At 39.6% G+C, this 25,591-nt stretch overlaps 1 protein-coding gene across 2 annotated transcripts in view; it reads right to left on the bottom strand.

The window, feature by feature from the left end:
• Positions 1-224: 224 nt before the first annotated feature.
• Positions 225-25,591, bottom strand: part of TGFA (transforming growth factor alpha) — a 52,700-nt gene continuing 27,333 nt past the window's right edge. Inside the window, exons 3-6 of one of the 2 annotated variants that reach the window (XM_063445584.1) lie at positions 6,115-6,235; positions 3,519-3,668; positions 2,596-2,702; positions 225-1,042 (exon numbers count right to left, since the gene is read on the bottom strand). In XM_063445584.1, the coding sequence (XP_063301654.1) occupies positions 1,035-1,042; positions 2,596-2,702; positions 3,519-3,668; positions 6,115-6,235 (386 nt within the window). In that variant the 3' untranslated portion in view covers positions 225-1,034. The remainder of the gene's footprint in view (positions 1,043-2,595; positions 2,703-3,518; positions 3,669-6,114; positions 6,236-25,591) is intronic. The other variant, XM_063445585.1, reaches the window with a different exon arrangement.

Here is a 25,591-nt window from a genome sequence, read left to right as displayed (position 1 = left end):
TGGAGAGATCCATTTGCCATACCAGGAAAATGGTGCAAGATCCAAGACAACTGAAGAGCATGTCTGGAAAGCCGTGCTCCAAAATTTAATATATATATTTACAAATTAAACATGTTTAGGTGTGCACTTCTACATCGAAACATGTATATTGAAGTATTGCTGTCTCATTACAGTCTCTTTAAACTACAGTTGTTTTTTTGTTTTTTGTTTTCAATTTTAAAAAAAAATGGTTGTGGTGTAGGGAGCAGGCAAATAAATTATAATTAAGTATTGTAATTGTTACTGTGTAGTCTGTCTGTTACTGGACTTTAGGTAAAGTATAATAACATTAACACTAATGCACTGTACAGGTAATTTTGTGGCTAGAAACAAACAAATCAAAATGCAAAATAAAAATTCTCCTTGTCATGGCCGGATGGTGAAAATGATTTCCTTGGCTATGAATACCAGGCTGTCTGTGTATATATTTATATATACTGAAATGCTAGCAGCATGGTATATATTATAATGGTCCATTACAATCAACACTTAATTTTTTTCGGTCTCAAAAATAAAAATAATATGTATATGCATATATATATTTATTAACCCCTTCACTGCTTGCCAGTCCTGCAACAAGTCAATTTACAATGTGATGTGGACCTCTGGGGCAGTGAAAGTTTAAGATCTAACTCAATGACAATGCTCCTGTAACAAAATATTCCCGACACAGATTTGTCTGGTTATCGTTGTCTTTTGTATCCTGGACATACTCTGTATTCCCTTACAGAGACTTTGAAATCTCATTAGATTGTACATTCCACAGTGAAGTTAAGTCCTTCTCTTTTCTCCTCTGCTTCATATTGCGCATGACACATTCAAAAACATTTTCACTTCTGCACGGACAGTAGTGTGTCCCCCGTTCAGAAAACGTGGCCCAGATTCAGAGAAAGAACCGAGTAGAAAGTTATAGGGCCTATTGTGCTTATGATGCTCTGAGAATTTGCTCTGCAGCTGAAGTGCTGGGAATTGCCATGCTGACCTGCTGTGCTCTTTCAGACCACTGCAAAGAGAAAAGCAGGATTAGGAATTAAAGGAGATGATCTTTATCCAAACATCAAATAAACCTCACTTTGGAGCTCCTGACAAGAATGTGAACGCCTAGAATATCATAGCCAACTTCAATCAATTGTAGAACGTGTACCAAGACTTAAAAATTGCTCTTAAATGGACAGTATGGGCATAATAGCTGCTAAATCACATTTAACTGCTTATAGTGTCTGGTGTACCCTGGCACATGTTTTTCTATAAAACTCCCAACCACTTGCTATAGGTTATTACTTAATTGTAAGCTCCCCTGATATTTTACAGACCCAATCATCATGGCATGGGCCTTTCTCAGTGTCTAGTTGCTTGTTTTTAATAGCAGTGGGCACTCGTTGGCTGCTCACTGTTTAGTGGTCAGCCCCTACCTGTGGCAGGGTGGCTGGGGTTTTAAGGGAGGTATTGTACCTCACTTACACTAATATAGGGGTCATATCGACCCATATAGGCATTATGATTTATTTATTTTTAACATTTAAGCAAGCATCACTTAACCCTCATAGTGCTGAAGGACAGAGTTCTGATTTATGAAACAAACGAAACGGCTCATTCATTACCAGTTTTGTTAGTTTTTTTTTTTTTAAGATTTCCATGTGAGATTTCAGAGTTGCAGAATTCACAATTTGTCAGAAACCAAAAGGACAAGTCTAGTGCAATAATACATTTTGTATACTATTTTTAACAATGTGAGCATATATTTGTCAGAGGATCATGGGAAGTGTAGTCTATCAGAACCATAAGAGGAACATTTAAGCAGCCTTACCTAGAACCACAAGACACAGAGTATCTTTGTCCAAGTCCCCCATTCCTTCAGCCTCACAATGACAGCGTTATTTTCCTCTTGGCCGTTTAACGTTCCCTCCTGCTTTTGGATACTGTAACCTTTCAACGTTTCTGTTCAGTGTTTACTGCTTCTAGTTTTTTGGGTTTTTTTAAGTACATTTGGCATGCAGCCACAGCTTTTAGTTTAAAGTGCCCTTTTCACCCTCTAATGCTCCTAACTTCCAAACTTCATCTAAAAGAACACTGTGCTTAAGCATACTTTGTATCAAGTACATGTGGCAGCCAGGTTGTATAAAGAAATACTTATGGAAAAGTCAGTGTAAAAATGTCACGATTCACGTTTATTTCAGGAAAAGAAATTACAGGAGATAATCCATTTGTTTTTATATTGAAGAGCTGATGCAACTCATTCATAAAACGCAATATACGGGCTTTACTGTCATTGCTTACTACTGCTCCACAATTAATGTTTTATACTCTGATGTGGGTCCTGAATACTGTCTTCCAATGCATTGTTTGTTATAGTGTCCTGTCTTTGCCTCATTGCAAAATGTATGTTTTACCGGAATGCCTGCTCTTTTGTATCATGCTGATGGCAAAAGGTATGTCCTGCCCCTTCTATGCGCGCACAGTATTCACTATATATACTGAATTGTTAAATATAAACACACACATAATAGGTCCACTTCAGTATGGGATGCACCAGAGCGGATATATAGATTTTCTTACCAGTCTCTGTTTTGCAGCAGGATGCTCCTCCTTTAAGAAATCCTGGTTTTTCATGTCTGCAGAACAGTGCTCGACACCACTCACACTGTTTTCTAAACCTGCAGCAGCTGGGAGACACAACATAAAGCAATGACGCAAAGAACTGTGGGATTTAGTTATTTTGCAACACTCATTTCAATTTTGCATATGCAAACATATCAGGGTATTTACCTGGATCAGACAATGTTATTTTAAAGCTAGAAAATGAGTTAAATGATCATGCATTTAGGGATGCTTGAAATGTATCCCAATCAATACAAGAGATTTTAAATAGGTCTCCTGCATAGGATTCCAGGCTGTGCCACCAGGAAGCGGGTACTATAACCCAGGAAAGGCAGGAAATGTTGGGGCACTTATAGAGTACATACTTTCTGTATTTGTTTGCAACTTAGGCCACTACAAAGCAAAATAAATTATGTAAAAAGTATAAACACAGTCTATAGAAATAAACGCTAGAAATATTGATTTATCTATATTAAATGCTTCTAAAAAAAAGACATGCTTCAAAGATATGCATCTCGATTCTTTTTGCAGTCACAACTAAATTTCCTTCAAAGCAGCTTACGATGTTGCCTGAAGTGAAGTTACACCTACAGGAGGGAGATTAAATATCTCTGTATTTGTAGCATATCTTACAGAAACATTGCATATACAAAGTGCTTGCACCATGATCACTACTAAATACCGAACTGGTCATGGTACTTTTAGGAACCTTTAAAGCACCATGTCTTTAAATAGGTCACAAGGTTTCATGCTCGCTTATAACCACACGCTGCCCATTTTCAAATGATCTGAACTTTTTGACCGTGCACCTTTACATTTATCCCAGCTACCCAGTCAGTAAGGTGGTCTGTGCACAACCTCTTTTAAAATGTTATACTTACTGTATTAAAACACAGGCCAAAACAAGGACTGCTGTTGCTACCACCGATACCACCACAAGTGCTGTGATTGTTTGTTTTTTCTGATTTTCTGCCACAACTGCTAGTAGATCAGCATGCTCACAGCGTGTGCCCACATAGCCCGGCAGGCAGCTGCAGAGAGACAGGATAATGCATATTACAGATGGGTCTATCGATAATTACAGTTATTTGATTTGGCTAAAAGGGAAATGAAAACTCAGCAGGAAATGTATACAGTAGCAATGCTCAAGGCAATAGGTGTCTAGTACCTCCTGCACTGAGCATATGCAAAATTTCATAAATTATATATACATACACACACACACACACACACAAAAATGTCACATTTATTTCAGAATTTATATCCATCTATCACATTTCTTATAAGACTGGGGGAAAGCATTTCTGCCCAAAAGCTATGACAGATAATTTGGTCTTAATACTCTTTATATAACATATACTATAGAATGTACATAAAATGCATTACAAATAAGATTGCTTCTACTGAAAATATCCAACTTGGCTTTTTAAAGCCTCTTCAAACATACAATAAATGATCAGTATATATTCAGATTCTAAATTGGGTGCGGTAATGGGAACTAGAGCTCATTAAAACATAAGAAGTTAAATATAGCCTGATCTGAAGATGGCCTAACTTTACTGCTCCTAAGATTTATGTCCTTGCCTGTCTGGAAGAGATAAGGGAGAGAATACACCCATTATTAAAAGAAAACTGAAGGATTCCAAGTAAAAAGAAAGAAATAAATCAGAAGTCATGATAACATTCTCACCTTTCCATTGGAATTGGTATAGCGGTCTATACTTGCCCTACAATTAATCTTGTCTGGTGATAGAGTGTACACTCACCTACACCTCCAAAATGAGAATTTATTAATTTAGAAGTTCTAATATTTAGATACCAGCATTCCTAACAGGCCATTTGCGTCACTAACTACCGTAAATAATGACCTGGAATCACTTGGAATTTTATCAATCCAGGTAAGTATTTCCCCGTTGACAAAAGAATCGAAGGTTATGCGGGTTTTATTAGTGGTGTTCTGAAGAGTGTGGAAAAGGCAGCAAGTCTAAAGTTCATAATTTGCTATGACAAACAGCAGTTCAAGAAGAAAAAAAAAACTACAATGAAGGTAGATAACTCACTGTTACCTTTACAATGCTTTAAAATAAATTCTTCATTGTGAGGTAGAACATACGCAAATTCAGACCTTTATGTTTCTGAATGAGTCATTCGATACCTTTTCAAACTTCAAAAGGGCCGGCTGGTAGTAGAGGATCATTCACAGATACAAATATCCTATTGTATGCTTTGTTGTTAGTGAACGAAGTATTTGTGAAATGATAAGTCTACGCTTTAAAGACAGAGGTCTCTCTGTGTTATATAGAGCAACGTGATAGGCAACTCACTAAGGAATTTGAATAAATGAACCAGTTTTCCACAGAGAAAAGACAATCTGCGTAAATGATGGGCATCTAATTTGAGCACGTTGACACTGAAACAGAGTTTCGCCATAAATCTTACGAAAACCTACAACTACTAGATTGGCTAAGACTGTTACTGTTAATTGCGTTAATCCTGCACTTTTTAAAAGGATGTTTCAGGGCAACATGAATGCATTAGTAGGTATTGGCATATGGCAACCCTGATTGGTGTACTGCGATAAGGTGCTCTCTTTATGAAAGGGCATGTCATTATGACACAATCTGCGTCATAGACACGTCCACTCGGTACTTGCCTGCCAAAGCTAGGATATCTGCACCGGTAACATTTTTGTTATTCATTCATTTAAACCCATTTACAAAAAAAATGGCTTTTGAGGAGGCCATTTTGGGTGTAATCTTGACCGACTGTTAATGTGTGTTATAACATTGCTTGAACGTATTCAAAGTTTGGTGTTAGTCACAGAATTTTCCATCAACTGGATTATACATTTACAAATTCCAAACAACCATTCCATTTTAAAAGATAAGTAAGATTTTTATAGATTACGATTAGGGACCAGTGTCTGTGGTAGGGCTGCATGTCCCAACCAAAGGATCATTAGAATTAAAGAAAATAAGCAGAAAACTGTGAGGTGCACATATGTGAGATATGGAGAAATGTTGGCTAAACAATGAATTGTGGTAAAAAAAAAAAAAAAAAAAAAAAAAGCCATGTCCCCCACCCTCCTAAAAAGCAAAAATAATAAAATAAAAAGTTTAAAAACAAAAACAAAAAGAAAAACCAACACAATCAAACCCATGTTTTGCAGCTTGTCTCAATTTATTCAGTTGAGCAAATAAACTCCTTGATTTGCCAAATTGTCATTGCTTCCCAATGCTTCTAGTTTAATAAAAAAAAAAATCCAGACCCGTTGACAAGAACAAAAATCAATGAAATGCTGAGTGCTCAGGTGATAGGAATTATCTGTACGGCAAAAGAAATAATAAACGCAAGCAAAGATCGATAGAATAGTGATAGTGTATATAATAGTGATAGTATATGTGATAGTCTGTCTGTCAGCATTTTTGAAAGCTGAGGTCATAGTTAGGTTTTAGTATGGTAAAATGTATTACTTACACACAGGCTGGGACTGCCTCCTGGATTAAAAACCTGCAGCTCCCGTGGAAGCAGAAATCCGTGTGGGAATCTGGGCAGTCGTTAAAATGAGATACAACTGCAGCTGCAACTGGAGGATCTGCTAACAAAAACAAAAACAGAATTAATTCATCAATTCCATCCAGCACAAACCACCATTAGAAAATCAACATAAATTACTTAATCACCAGTTTACCAAGAAAACTATATTGTAAATAAACCACTGTGTTTGCAAAGATTTCATTCATAGCGGAATTTCTAAACAGCTGAATTTCCAATATCCTGTGTCTACTATGAATTTCCAGCACCGTGACAATAGTGCCTTATAGAGCTGCTACCACCAGATCAGAACTAGTCGTACCATTTCACACGTACACCACTCCACTCCTGTCTTTGTCCAGCATATGTTACAGTTATGTGCTGCTACTAGCTTTGATGCCTTGGAATCTTTACAGTTCCAAGTAAAGCATATCTGTTCTGTACTCTAAGTATACAGAGTATTCAGCATTCCATATACATGCATTTCTTTCATTAACATTCAGGTAATGTTATCACTACCTCCAATGAACTAACGGCAGTCATATAGGACTTGTACCCAGTGCATTACCACAGTGATTTAATTTCTCTAAGCACGTAAAGGATTACTCCAATCACCATGACCACTTCAGTGATTTGAAATTATCATGGTGCCTGGAGTCTCTATGTGCAGCGAATTGCTATGAAATGCTGCACATATAGGAGGTGTAACTCCATCTTCAGTAGCGTCATCGGAACATCATTATCCAGGCGGGAAAAAATCTATAAATTCTGTACATATCAGATATCTGATGTCCGCATGCACAGCATGCTGGAGACAAGCATACAACGTAGGCATGCCCCACACCCCTCCGTGCCACCAATATCCTCCAATACATCCCTCCTCCAACAGGGAAGAGGAGTCACGTCAGTGGAAGAGGATTGGGCTGCAGGTGGACTTTGGCCTTGGCACGAGATCAGAGGTAAGCTTTTGAGCTTTATTTTTGTTTGTTTGGGAGGGGAGGGGGTGACCAGGATAGCATGTTTACTCTAACCAAAACCAGCGTTCTCGCAAAACACCGTTTTTGAAATACATTCCATGTAATCCCGGCATTGCATTGGACATGGCACATCAGCTTCTCCTTTTTTTACGGTTAACCGGAATTAGTGAAACAATTGCATAGGGAATGGACAATAAGGTACGTTTTCTGGCAGAGATTCCAAGGAACACAATTACGAACAGAATTAAAATTGTGAAAAGCAAAGCCAATCAAGACTTACTTTACTGATCCGTTACGTAAAGGTGGAAAGTTGAGTAAAATTTGTAGTCAGACAGATAACTCTATTTAACTTTATGCAGTAATCTATAACAAATATTGTCAAATTATTTAACCAAGAAGTATATATTTAGCTTTCGCTAGTTTAAAAGGGACACTATAGTCACCATAACAACTACAGCTTAATGTATTTGTTCTGGCGAGTATAGTCCGTCCTTTTGCAGGTTTTTTTGCTGTAAATATTGTCTTTTCAGAAAAAAAAAAAATCAGTGTTTACATTGCGATCTAGGGACACATCCAGTTACAGACACTCAGACAGCTACTAAAGGTGCTTCCTGGGTCATGCTGCACAACGCTCTGCATGTAGACACTGAATGATCCCCACAGAGATGCATTTATTCACTGCATCTCTATGAGGAGATGCGGATTGGCTAGGGTGGCATTTGGCTCTGCCTCCTTTGCTGAGATGATCAGAATTGACAATCTCAGCCAATACAATGCTTTCCTATGGGACATAGGTCAGCCAAGGATTCGGACCGGGGGCAGAGCCAGCACCGGCAGTCCAATGTGGTGCTCGGATAAAAGTAAACTACTTATTTAAGGAGAGCAAGGGGGGGTGGGAGGGGTAGTCTGGGAACCTAAATAGTGTATCTAAACACTAAAGGGTTCCTTTAAGTATGTATTTATGTTGCTATTGTTTTCCACCTCAATGTTGCTCATTCTATCAACCTCAGAAAGAAAAAACATGCTATGCTTATGTAAGTGAACAGAACACCCCAAGGTTTCAATATTTGCTGGCAATACTAAAGATGGAGCACTAAACACTGATCAATACCATAAAAATGACATGTATCCATTAGCAGTTTTACAGTTATTTCCACATTGAATATTTTTAATCGCTGCATAATTGTAATCTTTAGAATTACCACAGTTGTATCCTAAGAGCAAAGACTCAAAATGTAGACCTGTATTTTGCTACTAATAAAGGAAATATAAAGATAATATATGGGGGCGGGGCCGGACCGCCGAGCTGGACAGTCGCAAGCAGGATCAGCTCCTGCAATGTATCAACATATAAGCTTTAAAAACAGACCAAGAGCGATGGTCCTCAGCGCAGATGGAACACTGGATCCAGGGAGAGGCTGGCTCCTCGAGCTTCAGTCCCCTGGAGAAGAAATCTATGTCCCAGGTGGGGTCTTCTCCGGCGGTGAGTGGGGCGGACGGCCGCTGCCCCGCTATCCTGCCTAACGGAGCCCAGCCACAGACCCAAACCCGCGTGGATCTGGCCCTGTTCCCCCCTATGGACTGGCAGGGGTGACCCCAGTCCTCACCCTGTGGCCCCGACCACGGCAACGCAACTAAGGCCCAGCAACACCACCACCTTGATCTGCGGCCAGAGCGGTGCATCTAAAATGGCGGGCGCCATGTGCGCAGGAGGCAGAGGGAAGACCTGCTCTCTCCCCGCGCTCACAGCAACCAGCGCGACTCCCGGGCACAAGCCTGATGGGCTCGCGGCCTTCCTACCCTGCAACACAAACAGACGGAAGAACCCTCACCTGTCTCCGCAGCAATCCAAACCAGCAGCAAGCAGGGCAGGCGATCCAACCAAGCTGCTGACAGCTGCTGCACCGAAGAAATGGAACACCACACAACGACCTTTCCCGTCAGGGACAACTGACCCTGCCGCCAAGCGAGGTACTCCTGCAAAAGGGCCGACCCCATACTCACCTTACACCCATCTTGTATTACGACGGCCCCCAAAAATTCAGCGTGAAAAACAGCGGCAAGTTTTCTCGGACAACGTTCAGCTTCCTACCTTGGCGGACATTAGCCTCCTGATTAACAAATATATCAGGCCCAACTCACCACGGCTGCAGCCCAAGGGAGCCCAGCTAAGAGTTCAACGAAAAGCATTGCTGGACTGTGCCCAGATTCCTGCCCCGACGGACACTCGCTCCCTGCTACGCCGACACGGCAGAGCAGGCATCGGCTAATCATGAGACTGCTCCCTTCTGTGAGGACTCGGGCTCACCATGGTGCCGGTCCCTATCTCTTGAACCAGCTCAAGTAACCAGGGTGATATCTTCTTCAAAGCGCCTTACCTAGATCTAGCATGATTATTTTATATTGTACTTTTATGTTTTTTTATAATAAGCACTCATTAGGCATGTGTTCAGATAGCCTGTTCCCAATTAATCTTACATTGACACGTGTGTTTTCCTAATAATTTACCAATTTATTATTTTACTCTGCTGACACTCATGCTTCACCGGCTTGTCTCACACTCACTCACATGTCTACGTACCTCACATAGATCACATCTTATGTTATGCTATGTACTCTCTAGACATGTTTGACTCCCCTGTGACCTAGCTACTTAACTTCAAAAAATGTGTGCAGTGACCCTCTATGCCTTAAACGTGTTCATATGTGTATCTTACCAATCTTGTACTTGCTGTTGGGGCATGGCAAGAGCTCGTGTTAACTATTTGCACCACAAAAATAAAGAATTTAAAGATAATATATGACATTTTAATAAATGTCACACTATTCCATCATAATGTCTACAAGCTGGTGCAAGGAGAGCAAGTCTTTTATCCCTCTGTGCATCTAGGAAAGACTTTCATTTTGTGGGCTGGGAGAAGTTCCATGAAGCGTGGTTGTGGTGACAAGAGGGAAAGAGTTTGACTCAATCCAAACATTTGTTCTGTGGTTTGACACATTTCCGTATTTTCCTTTCTTACATTTCACAACAGTCTACCTTTTCTGGACAGGTGGGGAACATACTTTGGTTTCTTCTTGCTGTAGTGGGTGCCCAAGATTTCCTTGAGACAACAGGTATGTCATGGTTAGTCAACAGGCTTAGCCTTCAGTTTTTACTAAAACTACAAATACCACATATAACCCTCTAGATGTGGAACTAGAACTCCCAGGATGCTTTGCCAGTCTCTTGTTGGCTGTACTTGAACTATACATTCTTTAAGAATCTTCTCATGAACTTGTCTTCACATTCCGGGTTCAGAACATGCTGTGCCTTGTGAGGGCAGGGACAGACATTTTTTACATTCCCATTGTACAAAGTGACTTCCATAACAGCAATCCACCATCTATGAGACATCATCTATTAAGTTTGACCTACTCTTAACATGGTTTATATTTATATATCAAATTACAAAGAAAATCAGGTCATTGTGGTATTTCTAATAAAGGGAAGAGATTTAATTTAAGGCCATGCAGGAAGCCAACATCCCTCAATGGTATTCATTATATGTCCTAGAAAGAAAAGTATTATTTCATGATGTCCTCAATGCCAAGATATGTTCTCATTGGAAGGTGGCCAGACAGTATTATAGCAGTGTAGGACCTCCATCTCATTGCCTTGATCTTAATCCAGGTACAAAAGTTTGTTATAATGCACAGAGGGTGCAGGAATTCCCAACACAACAAATGGATTTTAGTAAGGTTTCAGTCTGAACACAAACAGTTGAATGAATTAGGTAAATGGTTGAGAGATAACCTAGATGGTGTTAAATTAGTAGCATCTATTTAGAGGAAAGTCACACTGCCAATGCACTTCCTTTTTTTTTTTTTTTAACCCTTTTTCATGTTTTTTTATTTTATTAGTGATATTATAACAGGTATTGAAGATAATGTGTGTCTTATTAGTAGATGACACATATCTAAAGCAGCATATTGCCATGTGAATAAGGAAAATTAAAAATGACAGGGGACTCCATAACTGTATTTTGCCATTGCTAAATGTGAAGCCAGAATTCAGTGGACAAAAGTGCTTCAGGGATTGCAAATTAGGATTGCGTAAAGGTAAATTGGAGCTGTAAGTAGTAGAAGAAAAAAAAATTGTGTGTAGGCTAGTTTTAAATACGAAGAGGCCTTTTCATTTCACAGATCACACAGGATTTGAATACACTGGAGAGTCCAAAGGAAAGCTAATTTGGACTACAAAAATGGCGAGAGAGAGAGAGAGAGAGAGAGAGAGAGAGAGAGAGAGAGAGAGAGAGAGAGAGAGAGAGAGAGAGAGAGAGAGAGAGAAAGCAAACAAACTATATTTGCCTAGGTTGAAAGAGAAAGGTTTATATTAAAATATTTAAAATTGGCATTTCCATGGGCTGTGAATAACCCTCCCCTGAAGTGGTGGTTAATGTAGCAACCTAGGAACCCCCACTATGGGATTGGCACAGGGCTGTTCTAGACAAATGTGATAATACTAAAATGTAATCTTAAAATAACAGAATAGGACTTGTAGTTCCATAATATCCCACTACATACAACAATAATTTGGATTTTAAGATTTTCCATGCAAATGAGTGGTTACATTTATCTCTACTCAATAACAGAGGTGTTCTTTACAAGAGTAACAACAGGTATCTGTGCCTGTGCTATGTTACATAATTATCATTGGCCTTTGCTTCCAGCTATTGCCTATCCATACCGATTATCCACAGTAATAAATGTTATATGGAGTCATACTATTCTTAGACCTAAGTGGTGTGGATGCTGTAAATAAGCAGTGGTGGCTTCTGGGAGATGCTTATTAAGCTATAGTATTAGATATAAAAGCTCTTAAAAATTAAAAAATGAGTGGTTGAGTACACAGTTTTCCCATGCACACTGCTGCTCAAAATATTATTACTGTAATGTCACCCATGTGTATTCATGTAAAAGAAGCCTATAGAAAAAAACTTGGGGGACAAAAAAAAGTGTCTAACATTCCACCATTGAGGTCATTGTTACTGATCAGATCAAAGTCTGCAAATTATACGGTTGTGTTTCTTTTCGTGGCACCTTTGGCTATTTATCCATATATATTAGGTTTAAGTCAGTTACTGAGGTTGTTTTCGAAATTATTTTCCTATGCATTTATTTTTAGACCTCTCTTTTCTATCCTCCAGAATTCATTTGCTGATCAAAAAGTACTGATGAACATGATATCATGGCTTGGGGATCTGGGAATTGTGGTTCAGATGTTTGCTTGTTACAGTAGTTGTGTATTGTGATAGATCATATGGTACCCTGAAAAGGAGTCCCTGATTAGTAAAATGGTAAATAGTTAATGGTTCTAAAATAAAAAGGAGTATTAATGTTTTAAGATCTAATGGTCTACAATTATTGGGCACAAAATATCACTGGCTCTAGCATAAAGTTAATTTTAATTGTATAAATATCACCTGTAGCGTGAATTAGACAAAGGCTACCTCATACACAGCATCTAATTCTTGTTTGTACACCAGTATCATTTTCTGTTAACCCTGCTTGACCACATCCATCCCAACCTTAAAACGCTTAAGAATAATGATAAAATCATGTACTCTAAACAGAATGCAAGTCCTATGGAGCGTGAAGCATAGAACTACTTATTACAATTTCTTATATATACTCCTTGTATTTCCCTGTGTATTTCCCATTGCATGTTGTGTAGTCATGTGATGTTAAAAATAGTTACTTATTTTACCCCATGTTTTAATCCTTCTTGAAAGAGCACCTTTTACTGTGTTTTGTAAATAGCGTTTCCTTGGCCAATTCAGTGGACCACCTACTGGGCTTATTCTTCTCTTTGACCCATCTTTCCACACTTGAACAATGAAAAGATACTGAACTTTATGTGACCATCTGCTCTTCAGATTCTTTGAACTTTAGCACAGGTGTACATCACTTTGAAGCAGGGCCTACCTGCACAATAGACTCGCCCACCAATCTTCCTCATATAGTTAACCACTACATGTCCAGGACAGATGAACGAACAATGAAGAGATGGGCATTTCACTTATATTTTTTTTTATTGATGTGCCCCCCCATCAAAACAAAACAACAGCAAAAAACAAAAATAAGAAACATAATACCGTTATAGAATATGCTTTAAATCCATTGAATAACATGCCATCATGGTTGGATGCTATTGAAACAGGGATATTTATAGACCATACAGTCAGAAGCTTACCCTGATTATACAAAAATAGCTATTGTTAAACTAAATATAGGCCTCTTGAAAGGCCTCTGTAGCAGACAGTATTATATTATTCATACTTAACCACTAGAAGAACATTATAAATGCAGAGAATATTCTGAACAATAAAATGTATCAGAACCTACTTAAAGTATAGAATATATTTTGGGTAAAGAGGTACTCAGGATAGTGTGGTATATTTAGTGATTTAAAAACGAAGCAATTTAACAAGTAAATAGAAGAGAGAAGACCTACCCACAGAAACTGAAAGGCTGATATGAGATTATGCCTTAAAATTAGTAAGAAAAAAATAAAATGTAAGAATACTTTTGAAATGCTATTACATGTATGGAACTGCCTCACAGCAACGGTGGTAATAACACATATAGTAGCTTCACTCAAATTATATGGGAACAACTTTCCCATAAATAAGCCACGTATCAAATTTAGGAAATTTTTAATTTCTTTATTTTCTATATAATATACTGAAATGGGAAATGAATCTAAAAATCTAAAGTATGCAGATCTGCTAATTTTAGTTACAAAAAGAAGACCAAAACACCAAGTCGTGGGCAGAAAACCATGCTCACTCACGGTTTAGAAAATAATGGCGTACTTAAAAAAATTGTTTCCTATCTGTTGTCAAGGTGTAAACTCTTTTGGATGCTTTACACCAGGTAAGAAGACGGAAAGCATATTTTTTTTTCACTGGCTATTTTGCTTTACAGACCCTCTTCCACAAGATCTTTAAGGGATTCTTGCAAACAAAGCACAAGCACAATTTGTTGATCAATAAACCTATTCGGAGCTCGGCTTCCCTTTGAGAGCCCACTCTGGAGCAAGGGACGCCCCAAACCTAAAAGACCTGGTTATTTCCATGCCAGCAGACATATTTGCAGACGGATCTTCCAGAAGACACAGCCTGCATTTCAACATCACCCTGTGCAAACAAGCAGAGCAGTTCATGAATCGCTCTTTGAACCCATCGGAAAATGATTCGACTACAAACAAGAATATACACCTCCCTTGTTTCACCCTGATGCATCAATTGAAACGCCAGGAAAACTTACATTTATTCCCACCCCCCTCGGGGAAAGCTGCAGGAAACATAAAGATCTTTAGCCAGGTCTTTTAATTTAATCTCTTTGAATTATGCACATTCATTAAATAGGAGGTAAAGGAGGGGGAAAGGTGGATGTAAAACCTCCTTACTTGAAAGCAGGCGCCCAATAATCAAAAACACAGGGGCGTTTTGGAGTTTCACGTTTCAGCTCCTGACTTGTAAGTTGAAGTTTATGAATGAAGTCTGTGATCGCTCTCTGTGTGTGAAGAGGAATGTCACCTGTGATTATACCGCAGAGCACTTACAGTGAATATAGCAAAGATACGGGATATGCCCTCAAATACCCTAATGCAAGACTGACATAAATCATTAATATTTTCTGTACCACAGGGGACATGAAAGAGCTGACAGCCGCAGCTACTGTCTCCCCTACACAGAAACAACTTGACAACTGAAGTCTCGCCACAAATATCTAAAACAAAATACACACAAAAATGTCTGCTCATACAAAAACATGCAGTCTAAAATCTTTTAAGGCTACTTAAAAAAAAAAAATCACCAATGTCAAGTGAAATATTTTGGGATTTAGTCACACAAAGTAACCATTCTCCAATAAGCTCACTTATATAATTTGAAAATGTATATTTTGTGAGCGTTGCTTCATCGTTCCGCATTATTTATAATTCAAGTTCATTTAAGCAGATTTATTAAGTAATATAGATTCTGAATAGTGCTATCCAATTCTGTATTTTTCCAATGATATTTATTGATTTTGTTGATTTGCTTTTTTCATGATGTTTTCTGGTATTATACATGTTCTAAGCATTTTCTTTACTGTGTTTTATTTACTTAATGTGTTAAGATTTACCAATCCCACCGGATAGCTATTCCTGGCAACAACTATTCTTTATGTTGCAAAGCCGTATTTTAAACATATTAAATCAGCCCATAAAGGGTTACTCCAATCATCATGACCACTACTGCTTTTAGAAGTGATCATGGTGGTAGGATTCGGTTTGTGCTGCCTTTCTCCTTGTAGCGCTGCACATACACAGGTATTTACAATTTTGTGCCGAGGGTTAGTTACACCCCCTGCAGAAGTGACAGTGGCAGCTCCGGAACTCTCTTCAGGAATGCCAAATGTTAATTCTGTGCATATTTTAAGCAAATTGTCGGCGGGCAAAGCACGATGGTGACAAGCGTAATGGAAGTTTGTGTCTCCCCTCCCACCATCCTAAACTGCAGCTGTCCCCCTCCCTATGTTTTTGTATCCTGTCCTAACTTCCCACTATTTCTCCCGATCATTGTTGTAAGTAAAAAATAAAAAAGAAGGGTTTGAGTAACCCTTTAACCCTTATACAGTACTATTTATTTTTTGTAAAAACTCCTCCAAAAATCTTTGACAAAAACAAAAAAACAAAAAACAAAACTGAGGAACAGTAGTGTGTATGTTGCTTTGAATTTCTTGTATTTTACAAGTATGTCATACTCTATAGATTTTATAATATGAAAAAATACCAGTGAAGCATTTCTTCTTTTTGGTCTGAAACAACACTATAAAGAAAGTTATGTGAAGAAGTCAGAAGACACTTTTTTCACTTACCTCTCTCCAGCACGGAGGTCCCTTGGAGCTCGATCAATATCCTCCTCCAGCAACATTAAAGCAATGGAGGAACCTAACATGCATGAATGAGGATGGCCAACGTAATTTCATGGTGTTAAAATCTGAGCAAAGCCAGGAAGACAGAAACTAGAGATTGTCCTAACCTTTGCATTTCTCTGAAATTGCAATGGACAGGGGCACTTCACCAAGATCACTTCATTGAGATGAAGTGTCCCTTTAACCCCTTAAGGACACATGACATGTGTGACATGTCAGGATTCCCTTTTATTCCAGAAGTTTGGTCCTTAAGGGGTTAAAGAACAGATCTATAGCTGCAGACATAATGATACTATACTAGTTCATTGAAGAAACTGAATTTCTAGAAAGAAGCACTAAATAAAGTACAAAAATATAAGGGTTACAGAGCAAAACTTCTCGGATAAAATGAAAAAGGTATTCCGTCAAGAAGAATGGCAATTGACAAGCACAAATAGTATGATGAAGTATTTATTGAAAATTCCAAACTTCTTTTAATCCTAGTGAAATGTCCATATCAGGCCACGTAATCTGGTAACTGCACCTTATAAAACAGAATGCTTTCAATGGATGTGAATAGCAGACATGAGAATCAAAACACCCTCAGAAAGAATTAGGAGAAGTTTGTTGCATCATAGGAACAACTATTTTATTTGGCATTTAAAAAAAAACCAAAAAACCATGAGGTCCAACATAGTTATTTGATACAATTCTACTGCAGCTGAAGTTAAAAGCTTTTGTGCTGAGAGTTTAGCCATTTAGCTTATAAAATGACTTCTTCTCTAGGGATCACACATTGATGGTGTTTCTGTTCCTTTTGAACTTTATTTCTTGTCCTATGTGTACAACTAAATAAAGATTGTCAAAAAAGAAGTGCCTAGCAATCTTTACAGAGCAAATAGAGGCTCATTTACCTGGAGAACCTAGCCACGTCAGAACAATGAGGCACCAGCTCCCTCATACAAAGCTCCAAATAAATCACGTACTTCCCCACTATCTTTAGTGGTTAGTTCTAGTGAACAAAATACTCAAACTGTGATGATTAGAACTGAGCCATAGTCATCACCATGGACCCTTGGCCACAAAAGGTATTATGAAGTATCTCCCTTTTTAGAAATTCTGAGCTGAGAAACCCTGCAATATATCAATACTGTATTTTGATACTATGTAAATATTGTATTTCTCTGTTCACTAATATGCATGGTGAATATTTACTTATCTTTTCCATTAGCTCACTTTGATCCTACATGACTCCATTACGTTGATGAATGGCAATTATGTCCTAATATTTTTGCGAGATGCCACATCAAATAAGACCAAAGTCATTAATCATGGCTATTAGAATTCATAAAAATCCTCATACACACCTGCACTGTGCTGCCAGAAAGAAGATGGGTAAAATGGATGTGCAAAATAACCAGAAATTTACAGCAGACAGCGGCATGTTTTGGGGGTACCCAACTTGCTACATATTAACCATTTCTTTGGGGACCAAGAGCAACGCAAAGAAAATCAAAGAGGGTAAAAACTACGCTCACTAAGCTAAACATTTCCATTATGCCCGTATTCGCAAGGGCCAACACTTTCATTGAAGACGCTGGTTTGCATAATCTCTCCCTGTTAAGTGTTACATGTTCATTACGCCCTCTGTAACTACCTGGGTTACACAACCTGATCCCTGGTATCTAATGTCAAACCATACACATTCAGAATTCAACAGTCTTGACTCTCATCCAGTAAAGGCTCCCAATACGTTGCAAATGTATTTCAATGTAACTCTCTATTTTGTTTTTAATTTTTTACTGAAATGTTTTAAAAAAAAAGACATGCTATATCTCAAAGGTCTTGTTCACTAGGGACTATTATGTGAATTGTAGTACTATAATAACTGTGGATCTACATTTTGGCCACTTTAAATGTAATAAATATGAATTAAGGGGCGGGGCCGGACCGCAGAGCTGAGCGGCAGCAACCCTTAACAGCTCCTGTGGCCAATACCTGAAAAAGCGACAAAACACTGGCAAAATACGCCCTAAAAGCCAAACTAGAGTCACCAAATGGCGGGGGAAGTCGGGGCAGACAGAATGATACCCCACAAGCGACGACCGACCCGATTTACGCCCGCTGCACCGTTGAGGCCTACTAACATGGCAGGCGCGGGAGAGGCGGCCGCTCTCCTGCCGCCGAGAATAAGGGTTAGACGGACACAGAGCCCTCGTTCCCCCCCCTCTGGACCGGCGGGGGTCATCCCGGTCCCCCCTCACAAGCTCAGCAAAACACGCCATACTCGAGCAACAGGAACACGGAGCCCAGAGGCCTCTTGCGAAGCATTCAACATGGCGACCGGCCTGGGCACCAACATCATGTGCGAGACTAGAAGGGACACGGAGCTCCGATATGATCGCCTATTCAGGGAAATCTGGATGAAGCTGGAAGCACTACTGCGGCCCTCATGTCCGGAACACTCACCAGGCGGTAGGCTGCAGGGCCCGGAGTGCAAAGGCAATGAAGGAGATGGGTCCTGTCCCACTCTCACACTGTCCACACGCCAAAACAGGCGCGCCCCGTCAGCACCGAAACAGAGCCGTGCCGCGACCAGCAACAGCTTGCACACAGCAGTTCAAGCTATGCGGATACCAGGGACAAGGACACACAGACAGCCCAGCCGACAGGCAACGACTCAGAGCGGGTGCAAGAGGGACACAACACAACCAATTGACCCGTGCAGACCCGTGCGGAAAGTAAAGCCCAACCTGGCCGTGACAGCTAAGCCAACACCACGAACCGGCAGCAGACAGCAGCTACTCCGACCCACACGACTCTCAACCGGGGTCAAGTTTAACCCCCCCCCCACGAACTGTCCTCCGGTTATGCCAGTGAGCCTCACCTTTACCTTACACCTGCCTCAAGCTACTCACCGGCTGTTCCCAGCAGCCTCCCTCTGCAGGGCATCGGATGAAGGGGACTGTTTTGGACTCTTGCCAACCACCCAGGTGGGCATATCATTAGTGTACAGCGCTGGATATCCCACCTGGGTGTTTTTTACGCATGCTGGGATGTCTTGCACCCCCTCTCGCTACACCACTCAAAGCATGCTTCGCTCCCTTGATAAATCTTGGCACTGGTGGTTGCAATATACTTGTGGTGAAGTTATGTCTCATTGGTACAGCGTTGCCACTTTACACTATGAGCAAGATTTTGCAAGGTTCAAGATTAATCTGTCTACCACATAGGAAAACATAAATAGCTATATAACCTAGCAAAGAATGTTTTTCATTCAATCGTTATACCATCTTAGGTTCATGCATACTATATACATCTATATCTGGCTTTCCTGCTCGGCTAAAACGCAAAGCCTATGAATATTGTATAGACATGTTGGCATAGCTTGTGACTCCTTGTTTGTCTTTAATGAGTATTGGCATCTTAAAAACGTGCCTTATATCAAATCAGGACACTATGTTCACGTACACACAACCTATGCTTGTCCATATTCAACCTAATTTACACGAGCTAACTATATTTTACCTAAATAATATTATAAAAATTGTGCAACATAACCTACATGCTACCTAATGGTCAAATGTCTGTTTATATGCTTGTCAAGCTGTTGGGGCATGACGAGCCCGCTTGTTATATTTCCATGCACACATAAAATAAAGAATTTAAATATGAATTAAAAACAAAAACTAAGTAAACTCCATGGCATGGGGCTACAAACAAACAATTTTTAATGTTAGTTCCTATACAGGAACACTTTAACCCTTACATGACTAATGACCAGTCATTGAGGTCATGATATAAGAAAATAGGAAAAAGAAAACTATCCCTAATCTTTGTCCCAAATGGTACACTGGCTTGTGCGCATGGATACACACAACACCTTTCTAAAAAATGGACTTCACTATGGTTAGTGAGGAAAATGTTATACTAATACCAAATACTTTATAATGTGTGAATTGCTGGCTTCAGAAAAATGCTTCCATCTAAATGCAGCAAAGGATATATATTGTTACATCTATATTGTTCAATAAGCGTAATTTAATCATTACACAGTCACCACTAAGACTGCAGCATGCAGATAAATGGCTAGGCTGCAGTGACCACAGTGACTAAACAACGCTAAAAGAAACAGTGTCTTAGACAGGTGACTTTCTAGCAAAGATACTATACACACCTGTAGCATGATTAGTGACAATGTGATCTGTGTCCTATTAGAATTTCTCAATTATTTTCACCTTGAAGACAGGAAAACTGCATCTTAAGTTTTATATATATATATATATATATATATATATATAGTAACAAGTAAGAGAAGACTGTGTGTGTGTGTGTGTGTGTATATATATATATATATATATATATATATATATATATATATATATATATATATACACACACACACACACACACACACACAGTCTTCTCATACTTGTTCTGTTACTTCAAATGGTGCTTTTTCATATGGAAATTAAATGGGAAGAGCCTGTTTGCTTTTGTCGGTGAAATCAATCGTAATCTTCTGCCAAAATCTACAATAATTTATTAAAGTGTTCCTAACCTGCTAAATACCCATTTGGCACTCCTATTCATTCTTAGAAGTAGCGCAAAAGTAAAGAATTAACCATAAATGTATTCATTATGGAGATCCCATCTTAAGTAACAATTAAATATATGTTGGGCAGAAAAGGAATTAAAAGTAGCATAAAGGTAAATGCTGACTTTTGGAAAGGCTCACTAAAAAGCACGTTCAATTGAGGGGAGAATTGTAAAGGGTTACTAGTTTTTAGGCTCATTGCTTAACCAACCAAAGGAGATGGCATGTACTATAACAGTAAGAATATTAAATAATGGTAGGACTTGGCAAAGATTATTCTTAATATAAGAAAATCTAATAGGTGCTGGTAATGTGGCAGTAAATTAATTATTAATAATAGAGAATAGGATTTTATTTTGTTCACAAAATGCAAACATGACATACACAAAAAGTAGCTCACTCAGGCTATATCAATGACACAAAATCCGAAAATAAAACAGCGCAAGAGTTTATATAGAATGAAAGTGACTTGGAATGTGAACAAGGCGGAATGCAATGGGACAAGCTCCATTAACAAGGTAGGGTGCAGAAATACAGCATGTCTAATTTTGAGGACAGAAACAGCAATTCCCTGAGCATTGTACATCATCCTGCACACATCCAGACAAAATGCACTGATATCCCCACTATGACTAGCATGTGCGATAGTAGGAGATCAGAATAGATGTTACAACATAGTTGAGCCATCCCATCGTTATGGTACTGTGTGCTCACAATTTTTAAGGACAAGCAGATTTTTTTGATTGAGACCATATATTGTATATTTCACTCTAATTTCTCTTCTTTGTGATTCCTCATAACAAATATTCTTAGTCCATTGGGGGAAACAAACCGATGACAGAGATTCATTTCCCAGTAAGCTTGCTCCCATCAAGAACCAGCGTTGGGCCCAGAACCATATGAGTGACATCAGCATACCTGCTATTCCTCCCTGCCCACCTTCAGGGGAGAGCGCAGATTGCACAGTGCAGACCTGTATCTAGAGAAGGTGGCCAGGCTGACTGACTGCCTGCCACCTCAAGCCAGACCAAGTACAGAGTGTTGCTGAAGCTCTGTGCATGGTCCTATTGTCCGGTCCCCTGCTGCATTTTGAAATTTGCCAGGAGATTTCAAAATGCAGGACGAGTGTCCAGAAGTAATTTTTACTGGGACAAAAAACTCCAATATGCTAGACTGTCTGGGGCAAATTCGGGACTATTGATACATTTGCATCAAGTTAGCTTTAATGAGCAATATAAAAACTTGTCTTTCTCCTACGTTTTTCTTCTTATCTAATGATCTGTAAGGCCCTTTCATACCAGTGAAAAATGTTTTGTCCTCATCAACTACTGCCTGGCTAACTAAAATCCACCATGTTTATTTGGGAGCCATCCTATATGATTTTCTTAAAAGACAGAAGAGGTGTTGCGTTATTCATTCTTATGTAACACTCTGCAAAGTTTGGCTTAAGTAGAACCATTTAAAGGGGTTGTGGCACTTTGCAGGAAATGCCCAGAATTTGAAAGTAAAAGCTTGAGACAACCTAGATCAGTGATGGCGAACCTATGGCAGCTCTCCTGTCCTCCTGCAGGTTCCCATGGCAACGTTCCACAAAGCATTGCGTGGGAGGACAGGAGACTGCAGCCAGACACACATACTTACCACCACCGGACCACCAGGGCTGGCTGTGTACCAAAGGTAAGAAGGGCGGGGAGGGGGGGGGGGATGAAGATTTTATGTAACTCCTTTTTTAAATGTATCTTTACCAACCCCCCCCCCACACACACTACACTCCTCCCTCCACACAGCACCCTTTCCCCTCCCCCCCATAAACAGTACCACTTCCCCCTCCCCCCCACACACAGTACCCCTTCCCCCTCCCCCCACACACAGCACCCCTTGCCCCTCCACAGCACCCATTCCCCCTCCACAGCACCCATTCCCCGTCCCACCCCACACAGCACCACCCTCACAGCATCCCCCCACACACAGCACCTCTCAGACACACCCACACAGCACCGCCCTCTCACACACACGCACCCACACAGCACTCCACACACACACACACAGCACTCCACACACACACACACAGCACTCCACACACACACACACAGCACTCCACACACACACACACAGCACTCCACACACACACACACACACAGCACTCCACACACACACACACAGCACTCCACACACACACACACAGCACTCCACACACACTCCGCAACCGTATACACAAACACATATACTGCACCCCTCAATGCAGTCTGTGTGTGTGCATTCAGCAGACTGTGTGTGTGCATTCAGCAGACTGTGTGTGTGCATTCAGCAGACTGTGTGTGTGCATTCAGCAGACTGTGTGTGTGCATTCAGCAGACTGTGTGTGTGCATTCAGCAGACTGTGTGTGTGCATTCAGCAGACTGTGTGTGTGTGTATGTATTCAGCAGTCCACGTGTATGTATTCAGCAGTCTGTCTGTGTGTGTACTCGGCATTCTGTGTGTATTCAGCAATCTGGGTGTGTATTCAGCGGACTGTGTGTATTCAGCAGTCTGTGTGTGTCGGTGTGTGACTGTGTTCAGCAGTCTTTGTGTGACTGTATTCAGCAGTCTGTGACTGTATTCAGCAGTCTGTGACTGTATTTAGCAGTCTGTGACTGTATTTAGCAGTCTGTGACTGTATTTAGCAGTCTGTGACTGTATTTAGCAGTCTGTGACTGTATTTAGCAGTCTGTGACTGTATTTAGCAGTCTGTGACTGTATTTAGCAGTCTGTGACTGTATTTAGCAGTCTGTGACTGTATTTAGCAGTCTGTGACTGTATTTAGCAGTCTGTGACTGTATTTAGCAGTCTGTGACTGTATTTAGCAGTCTATGTGTATGTATTGTATGTATGTATTGCATTTGTTGGAGATACGAATAAATATAAGCTTCATTTGATCTATATCATTATTTAAAATTTGTATTATTGAACTCTCTGTTGTTGTGTTCTTATTTTAAACCACAAAATATGTGAATTAGTTCAGACAACTGTACAAGTTGTTTTTTCTAAACTTAAACCTCAGTATTCAGGTTTAATTGCCGTGTTGGCACTTAGAGGAAAAGAAAGTTGGCATTTATTGCGGTTTGGGCACTCAGGCTCAAAAAGGTTTGCCATCACTGACCTAGATGGTCCTTATTTAAAGGTGGAAAAACCCACACTTTAGTGCTAAAAGTAAATATACAGCAGTAGTGCAGCAAGAACAGTGACCTAGTGATTAAACACACACGAACAACCTCACAGGACATACCGCCTATTATGTGAGCTCTTACAGTCTGCTTCATGAAGGCATAGGTGAGAATCTGCAACTGCCAAGCATTAACAAATGTTCAGATCAAACGGAGTACACAGTCTGCTCTCTGATACTAGAAACCTTGCTATTAACAGCATGTAGACTACAGGGCCTGAAGGAGGAACTTACCATTTAACCCCTTAAGGACACATGACATGTGTGACATGTCATGATTCCCTTTTATTCCAGAAGTTTGGTCCTTAAGGGGTTAAAGACCAGAACAAATTAACCAGGAGCATAGATAAGAACTAACTATTTCTAATCTACTACATACCTTTAATCTCAGACTGGCTTGTCCTACATGACAGCTTTTTGTGTTTTAAATTGTCCTTCTCGGTTTATTACCTTTACCACCTCATCTGGAATGCACTTCCAGGTACATGCTCAATTTATGCAAAATAGTATATATATATATATATATATATATCTTAATATACCATTACTCCAGGCTTCCAATCATTTCAACATATATGTGAACATGTGTACATTACATATATCCAGGGGTAGATACTTTACAGTTTATACAATTTGAAGGAACATTGCTTTGAATTTATTTTTACATTTGAACAATTTTGTAGAACTATTCTATGGAAAACGTGCAGGATTTTATTTCTGCATTTTTCCATCGGGTGTATATCTAAACCAGCTTTTAAAAGCTACAGTCCCGCGGTCAGTATCCTTTGCATGTCCTACCATTTTAAAAGTATATGCTGGGGAATACTCCAATCAGAAGCTTCTGATTGAGACATGTGTGAGCACATGCTCTTATAGAGATCCAATGCTTCTCAATGGGCCATAATACAGAACTTTGAGAAGGGGGAAATGTAGACATGCTAGTGCAGCGTGCCTGTAGCTTCCATTAGGTTTATGGAGCTAAAGGAACAAGAAGAAAGCCGCTATTGCTTTATGATTGACAGAGAACTGTTTCTGCCACAAATATAAAAATGTAAATTTTTATTGGAATCAGCACTTTTATAAACTGATGTGACAGACTCCAGACACATAAAGCACATCAACAAACTGAATATACCAATAGACTGAAATCATCATTACAGTATAACCATACAACACATTGTCTTAATAGTGCTCAAAATTTCAAGACCTACGCTACCAATTAGTCCTAAATGCTACTTGCAATGCATGCCTAGAGGGCCCACACCACACTAAATAGGGATGAACTTCTACTCCTCAGGGCTGAATATTCAATATATATATATATACATACACACACAACAATGTTTAACAGAAATCTGCACAGCCATAAGACTTGCTTTTTTTCCCCCCACAGAGATCACAAATTTGCAGTGATGTTACTACCGCAAAGGATTCTGGGTGGGCATATGCGAATTAGTTTAATATATATAAAACCAACAACATCAAGCAGCGCTCTATAAATGAGAGACAAAGAGCACATTTTCAGAAAAACCAAAAAACTCTGAAATAATGGTGTGGACCACACTTTCAAAAGAGCTTCATGTGTTTGTATCCAACAGAAATTTATTACCAATAGCGGCAACTTACAGGACCGTGTGTTCCCGAAAACGCACATTAGCAAGAATGCTGTCCAAATAGTGATCATGGTAAAGCTATGATTCAAG

This window comes from Pelobates fuscus, chromosome 3 (assembly GCF_036172605.1).
Source record: "Pelobates fuscus isolate aPelFus1 chromosome 3, aPelFus1.pri, whole genome shotgun sequence".
NCBI classification, from domain to species: domain Eukaryota; kingdom Metazoa; phylum Chordata; class Amphibia; order Anura; family Pelobatidae; genus Pelobates; species Pelobates fuscus.
The sequence above is the reverse complement of the archived record's forward strand: the minus strand, read 5'-3'. Positions and strand labels throughout refer to the sequence as shown.